Genomic DNA, 8270 nt, shown 5'->3' on the forward strand with positions numbered 1-8270 from the left:
CCTTCCGACCCTACCAACTATGAAACAAATCAGAACTCTGCAGGTTGAAAAGTCCTTTTTATTGATAGATTTTTAGTTAAATACTGCTGCCTCTCATCAGTCAGTTTGCTTACAATTCACTTTTGTAGACAGCTCTCTCATGGCCTGCCACCAAAACGGGATATAAAACTGGAGGTCAGCAGATATAAGTTGGTGAGCATGTCAAATAGTTTACCATGTTCAGTTCTTAACAACTGTCAGACAATCTCAGGTTCAAGTCCCTACAGCTTTTAGTAATTTATTATCTAACAAACAAACGCATGGCTGAGGTGTCTGAATCCTGCTCTCAGGTCAACTCTTTTCTGTGCACATGCACATTCCAGCCTGCCTAAAAGCCAGGCCCTTGTTAATTGTTACCAGTAGCTCCCATCTTCCCCTGGTGAGGAATGACTGTTCAACTATATCCAAAAATTAGAAGAAACTTTTATTTTTAAAAATAATTTTAATATTTTTGAAATATGTTGGTACAGTTATATTCATAGGGCTATACAGTAATTAGTATCTGAAAACTATGGAAGCGTTTCTTAGATACTGTGATTTGTCCAAACTCTTACAAGCTGCTAGTTTTCTTCCTTTCAGGTTAGGTTATAGCTGTCTGAAAACTCTTTCCTCTTGTTTATTACATGACTGTTGCAACTTTGTGGAATACATTTAAGAATGATTTTGAAGCTCAACATATTCACAACTAGTGGACCACAGACCAGTATTACATTAGGAAATAAAAAACATTTGTTTGTAAAGACTTTGTACAATAAACAATTCCTTTATAGTAAAATTATTTTCTTTAATAAAAAATCTGAAGCAGTAGCTGTAATAAACGTCACTTTACTTTATAGCAGCAGTCATGTATTTGTAGGACACAGAATTTTTCACAACAAATCACAGCATTTTGGTAGCATATAAATAACAAGAAAATGTGACAAAAAGTGAATACCAACTTTAAAATCATTACGACTTATCTGTTAATTCAAAGACTAATGTAAAAAAATACCACAGTATATACAGAGCTACTGTAACTCTCATAAGAACTTATTTCTGAAGTGCATTAATTTAAAAAGTTTACTACATTTGGCATGAAGTCTAGCAAAGTCACTACGTGTGTATCGTCTTGAAAAACAACCAAATAGTTATTTGAAAAAACGTGTGATTTTTGTCCATACATAGAACTAAACATATATACCACAGAACTGAAAATCTTACAAGATCTGTACAACTCTTGGAGTTGCTAAGCACTGCTTGCTCCTATTTATTGAGCTGGGGATGCTCAACATGCCATATTCATGTCTTACAGAGAGTTGTTATAATGGGTTATTTTGTCCCTGTCCAATAGAGAGAACAAAATTTGACTGCTTCGTAAAGTTAAAGCATTGTCTAAAAAATGATGGAACATTAAAAAAAACCAAGAAAACAAACAAACAAAAAATAAAAACATCTTTTAAAAAGCATCTAATAAAATAATACAGAACTTCAAAAATCTTCATCCTTTTATATTCTAACACTACAGTTATTAAATCAAAGTGTATGAAATTAAATCAGACTATAGTAGAACAAACAGGATGTCTTATTTTCTTGAAAAATATAGCAGAATGGAAGATCTCTTCATTGCATTACACAAACTTCCCTGAGGTTTTTTTAAATTTTACATAAATTATATTCCATCTAGTATTTCTTGGAAACCTATTTGTTACCGAGTGTTATACACTGCATTTTTCGATTTGTTTCTGTATGTTTTCCCAGCTATAATGCTGTTTTAATGCTTGTAAAGCTCTATTTTGTTTTGTTACAAAAAACAATACACCAAGTTATGACTCTACAAATGCAAAGACATCTCTTTCCACAAGCTCATTTTGAAACAGACTCCAAAGCAATGTACAGAAATGCAATAAGAAGCATTGCTTTGGACAAAGAATTTTAAAGTTATTTGCAATTTAAAGTTACTTTTTAAAAATGCTGATTTAAGTGTTTCAAACTTTGTGACAACAGATATAAATTACTATTAGATCCAATATTCAGAATAGAGGAACTTATGCTGCCCTCTTACTCTGACAAAACCTCTCTCCAGTAAGTCAAGGTGAGTTTTGCCTGAGTAAGGATCAAGGAAAGAATTCCCAAGTGGTATGGAGCTTGCTCATACTGGCACTGTTTTAAACTGAACACTGGGTAAGCATTTTTAAAACTGAGGTAAATTTTAAAATATTCCTATTAGATGTACATTATGACATCACTACTGTGCACCTTACATGTTTATGAATAATTGCTGTTTCATTCACTCACTGCCGATTCATTTTAAAATGAATATTCTACTTGGATGCAAGAGCACTTTGCTGAATTACAAGGCCCCTAAAACAAGCTTCTCTCATCAAAAATGTAGGGTGAACTAGCCAAACAAAGAGATTCAAACAAGGTACAAAGTACTCTAGTTTATGAGAGCAAGTAGAATCATATGGCTTAAGTTCTGAAACATCAGTCTGATTTACACCTAGAGACAACAGCACTTATTCCCCCTGATCTTTACACATTGGGACACTCAATACTCAGGGTATTTCAGCCTGGAGTTGTATTACCTTTCCTGCAGAGATCTTTAATAAGCTCATGCTGTCAGACACACACCTTCTTGCACACAGGCAACAGGCACCCCTGTGTCCGGATAGCCCTGGCCACTTCACTGACTGTGAAGTCTTGTTGGGATTTTCTGCCTAACCCCACTTCCCTGGGTTTTACCATCAGCAGAAAATATGAGATGGGATGGTGTAGCTTCATCAGAAAATAGTCCTGGCAAGATGATGGCTGGCCATGCAAGGAGTTTTGTTGTAAACCCTTTTCTTTGGATTGGGGAAAGGGGTTGTGGAGGGTGCTTTCTATCTTTAGTTCAACCCCAAGGCAAAACTCCTATTTAGAGTTAAACCTATCACTCCCTGGAGGTTATACAGATGGAAAGGGGAAAAAGCAGCATGTAAAAGGGTTAACTATATATTTAGCATTCTTATTCTAAGAAATGGTAAACAGAAGTCACTGCTTTATTGGAGGCAGCTTCAGTTCTAGTTGCTGTCCGTACCTTCATAAAACAGGGAGAGAACCCAACACTTCCACAATAGGCACAGGAGGGAAAAGAGAAAAATAAGTTGTGCTAAATTTTCACAAGTTCATTACAAAATGTTATTTTCAGGTGAAGGAGGGTTGCAGGCTGCCCAAATCTAAATATTTGTTCCCTTTCCCTTAAAATATTTACAGTACATCATACAAACTGCCTGATGAATACCTTTACGTATATTGCTGAACAATAAAGGGCTCAAACAGGCACATTAGAAGCTTCTTAGTTATCTAACCACCTTCAATTTGTTCTCTAGTAAAGCTATTCCTGCAATGACAGCAACAAATTATGAGATACAAGCCCTTGTGCAATACACTAAACAGGATGACAAGATGCTATACATTCAGTGTGAAAAGACAAAAATATATTCTGTGTATGTCTGTCTGCCAGGAAATGCATTCGGTCTTCTCATTTCTAAAATCCTCACCATATTGGTAAGTAATTTTTTTTTTTGCATTGCCAAGTAAGGCAAATAATGGTGATGCTGAACGATCACATAATAGGTATGCTGTTTTGTTTACAAAAATAATTCCCCTTTCTATTAAAGTTTTTCATTGGTGTCTTCTCATAGTAGAAAATGTAACCTGATGAAGAAAATGAACAGAATTCCTCAGTTTGCAGATTCTGGCAGGATACTTTCACACAGATTTTGCTCAGAGCAAAGATGGATGGATGTGTGTGAACGTGTCAATAATCCACAGCAAACCAAAGAACAAAGTTTTGTTCTGTGTTTCAACATGTCTGCTGAACGAATGGAAATTCTCTCATCCACCCATGTTGTCCCTTATATGATCCACTCGCAGGGCAAGGTCCCTAAACGAGGGACGCTGGTTTACATTGTTGTTCCAGCATTCTCTCATGATGGCATATATCTGAGGAAGAGATAAGACATTTGTATTACATAAATAGGAACTTCAGCTAGTTACACGCTTTGAGCTGGACTGAAGTGTTTCTGAGTTAGCAGGGGACCAGAGAGCTAAAGGGTGCACCTTCAGCTTCTAAGCTATCACCACATTAACTGCTTTCTTTGGTTAAGTTAGGGTGCAAGTGACACCTACCTGTTCGTAGCTCTGCTCTATCAAGGGACTTGTTAAAACAGCAAGTCTTTCAGGTTGGGTGAAGACCTCCTTGCTATTTGACAAATGTTATAAAAAGGGAATGCTTAAAAAGATGTCAAGGGTGGTAGCTTTATAAGACTGACAGTGCCCAGTTTTACTGAGGGAGAATTTCTAAATTAGGCTCTATCCTGACTGGTATAACACTTCAAATATCTAATACATTCATAAAGATAGACTGTAATCTGCTTATAGTCAATTTACTGAGTCTGAAATGTTTTGGTGCACCTCAGTATGCAAAGGTTAATTATGGTTCTAGTGAATGTGCACTTGGAGTGAATTTGCACATATCCCCCCTCTCTTTGATCCTCCAATATGTGACAAAGAAACTCACAGGGTAACTTGCAGATCTACAACTTCCTCATCTGCACCACGGTCACTAATCTAACTTTACCTGGACCATTATTAATGTTTTAAACCTCTGGCCAACTTTCAAGTACCAGGTTAAAAAACAAAAACCCACAGAAATACCATCCACTTGAACAACAGTCTTCCTCTCTCCAAAACAATTACATTAGTTCCAAAATTACATTAATTTGATGCTCAGAGCAGCCAATAAAAATAGACTGGTAAGAAGTTATGGACTAATAACTTGTGTTCTATCAGAGCTCAAAAATGGGAGAAAACCACAGCTTCTCACGCTGAAGAACCAGTTGGGTCTTTACGTAGATTACATAAAGGGGCAGCCTGAAATCTCCCCATTATTATTTTGAGAAATTAAAAAAATATTCTGTTGCAAGTACTAGTTCCCCACTTCCCCATAAGGCCCAAAGAAATAGACTCATGGTACAAACCACCCTGTGGTTTTTCAAACCATGCAGATTTAAAAAAAACCCCATATAGAAGCAAGAAAAAATATTTACACAAGAAGAACATTTCTAAATTATTTAGGAGAATACATGCTCATTTAGAGCAGGGGTGTCAAGACATGGCCTGTGGAGTCATATCATCTACCCCTGCATGGGGCCAGTCCAGACCTCCCTTCCCCCTGGGCATGCTAGATCCAGGTTCCACAGAGCCTTTTTGGCAGTGTAAGGCATATGGTAGCTGGTCTGGGATGGGCGCCAGGTACAGCACAGGTCCTAGAATTGGCACCATATATAGCGTTGTAACGCACTGGCAAGGGGGTGTGGGGAAGGCCTCTGTGGTTCCCCCTGCATGTTGGACTCAGCATCTGCTCCAGCCAGTCCAGGACCTGTGCTGCATGCAGTGTCCACCCCAGACCAGTTGGGGCAGGCTAACATCCTAATTTGGCCAGAATGGGCACCATGTGATGCAGTCCTGGTCTAGCTGGAGCAAGCAGCACTGGCACTGGGTTCAGCATGTGAGGGGGGAGGAGGGTCTGTGTTAATCCAGCCAGCGAGGCTGGCCCTGCACTGTCCATCCAGCCTGTGGGCCAGCCTCATGCCACTCATCTGGCTCTGGGGCCAAGTTTGCTCAACACCCCTGATATAGAGTGTTTAAATGAAGGGGTTTCATGCACACATAACTGGTTATAGACCCAACGTGAGAGTACAAATCCAGAAGCTACTTGTGAACATCTCATATATGCTTACAATGCTATGACCCTCTACATGCTTGTGTATAAAATTAAGCACATGCAAAGAGTTCCACATGGGGCAACTCATGTACATACAGTGTGTAAATCTTTGCATAGGACCAGCACTGGCATTTCAGTATGTGCATTCCTAAGCTTGCCAGCAGAGGAAGAAACAAATGGAAATAGTGAAGGCAGGTAATTTAAATCTCAGAATTAGATGCAAGGAACATCTGCAATATGAAAGCTGGACAAGCAAAGTCACATAAATCAGGAAAATGCAAACTTTAAGATGTCACCATCATTATTAACTAGGACACTGTGCACATAAGTCTTATTTATTCCTATTTTTCAGGTTAAAACATGTAGCTAAATATATTGCCATTTATGTTGTAAAAATTCAATGACAGCAGAGTATATGTACTACAGTCAAGTTAGTGTAACAGGGACAACTGAAACTCACATGTCTTTGAGACTTTAACTCTTCAGTGTGAAAGCTGTACTAACATATCTGAAGTGAGGGCTGTCTAGCTTCTAGGCAGCCATGAGCTGTATGTCCCATGAGCTGTACCAGCAGGGCCTGGATCCTGCATAGACCATACTAGTGTGATCAACAGGCCTTCACTGAGCTATGCTTTCTCCCCACCATGCCGCATTGTATGTGCAGGTGTTTCCTTCTCCCTCCCCCATCCCACCCCCTGTGCACAGGCAAGAGAGCAGCAGCCCCACTTTCAGCTTCCTGGCTATAGGTTTCTCTGCTACAGTGTGCCGCATGGGTGCCAAAGGCTGTGCCAAGATGCCTTGCTCTGCCCCTGGGACAGGGGCAGGAAGCAGAAGCTGGAGGAGGGTCAGGGAGCCTGGAGCCCCCAGCAGCTGCTACAGCTGGAGCAATGGGGGAAGGAGCAGCTATGTGGTAGTCTGGGCCACTGCAAGCTAACCCCTTGTGGGCATGCAGCCTATAGGCTGCCAGTTGGACAGCCCTGTCTTAAGTGAAACTATCAGCCAGCCATACTAACAGGCAGAGCTATCTGCTACACTCCTCAAAGCTTATTCATTCTCCAGTTCGGAGTTGAAATCTGTATGAACCTGTAGCAATGAATCGCAGCTAACCTATCCAGAGAGATTCAGAAAGACCATATATCTGACAATACCTCTCTTTGGTCTTTTAACTACTACATGGTAAAAACACAACCATCTGCTGCTTCTGAATGTGGGCCCTCCTACACGTTCAAATTCAAGCCGGACAGAAACCAGCTATAGAGTTGTTACACATTATCAAGCACTAACTTTATAGATGGTTGGCTCTTTCTATAGCTGGATAGTCATTTTTATGGCATGATAATTATTTTGCACATGTGGCGGGTCTAAATTTATTGTACGATTAACCAGTTAATTGTGTGATAATTACTTTGTACTTGTGGCTGGTCTTACTTTGCACGTGTGGCTAGCCTAAATTTACTGCGTGGTTCACCACTTGATTAATATATGTAACAGGTAGCAGGGGCCTACGTGGCCACACAATGGACATTGCTGCAATATACCATGAAGAAATGACATCATTTATAGTTATTATTTACTGATCAGCATTAAGACAAAAAAAGTCACTGTAGTACCTCATCAGGGCACCCGTCTGGTCTTGGGAGTCGTCCGTTACTCTTCAAAAGCTCGATCAAATGGAATACAATCATCTGTCCCTGTTTATCATTACCAATCATGCGCATAAATTCCTGAAACATAAAACCAAGTTTCTTTTACTTCTAAGTTAAAGCATACTTTGAAATTGGAAAAGCTTTGTTAATTTTACCATCACTGTCTACTATTGGATCAATAAGTATGCGTGTACAGCACAGAGCTTATTAGGACTTTGGTTCTGTAATGTGTGAAGAATTATTTTTATTGCCCTTAATGCTCCTGAGTTTCAGTCATAAAACAGATAAGGCAGAGATGTTTAAAAAATATTTCTGTTTTGTATTTGGAAAAAAAACCCAACAGGTTAATATGTTTCTATCTTACAGTGACAATTACAGTAAATACTTTCTATTCCATCTGTAACTGAAGAGCATGTTAAACAACAATTATTAGAAAGTTAAATCTTTTAATGTTTGCATAACCTGCTACCTTGCACCTCAGCAGGTCAAAACAATTGGCTAACAAGCTCTCAATTGGCAGCTAGCTGCCAAAATCTTTATTGATGATCAGAATGAAAATACACAACTACTGTTAATAATATGTGTAGATGACACAAAATTGACACATAACAACAGGGAGAGATCAGTTATACAGGCTAACAGGGAGCACTAGGTAAGGTGAGATGTCTGAACCTGTGTTTTAAGCACAACCATATCATATATGGATCGTGCCAATAGATACTTACCATTGAAAAAGATTTCTAAAGACGTGGCTATTTGTTATCATAGATTCATAGATGTTAGGGTTGGAAGGGACCTCAACAGATCATCGAGTCCGACCCCCTGCATAGGCAGGAAAG

The 8270-nt window shown here is 39.0% G+C and overlaps 1 protein-coding gene across 4 annotated transcripts in view; it reads right to left on the minus strand.

The window, feature by feature from the left end:
* Positions 1 to 479: 479 nt before the first annotated feature.
* The window catches only part of JAK2 (Janus kinase 2), a 127027-nt gene continuing 119236 nt past the window's right edge, over positions 480 to 8270 (minus strand). For 3 of the 4 annotated variants that reach the window (XM_025206206.1, XM_025206203.1, XM_025206204.1), the window contains 2 exons: positions 7396 to 7509; positions 480 to 4002 (listed from right to left, as the gene is read on the minus strand). In XM_025206206.1, coding sequence (XP_025061991.1) covers positions 3895 to 4002; positions 7396 to 7509 — 222 coding nt within the window. In that variant the 3' untranslated portion in view covers positions 480 to 3894. Of the gene's footprint in view, positions 4003 to 4188; positions 4262 to 7395; positions 7510 to 8270 lie in introns of all 4 variants that reach the window. The other variant, XM_025206205.1, reaches the window with a different exon arrangement.

This window comes from Alligator sinensis, unplaced genomic scaffold (assembly GCF_000455745.1).
Source record: "Alligator sinensis unplaced genomic scaffold, ASM45574v1 scaffold392_2, whole genome shotgun sequence".
Taxonomy (NCBI): Eukaryota; Metazoa; Chordata; order Crocodylia; family Alligatoridae; genus Alligator; species Alligator sinensis.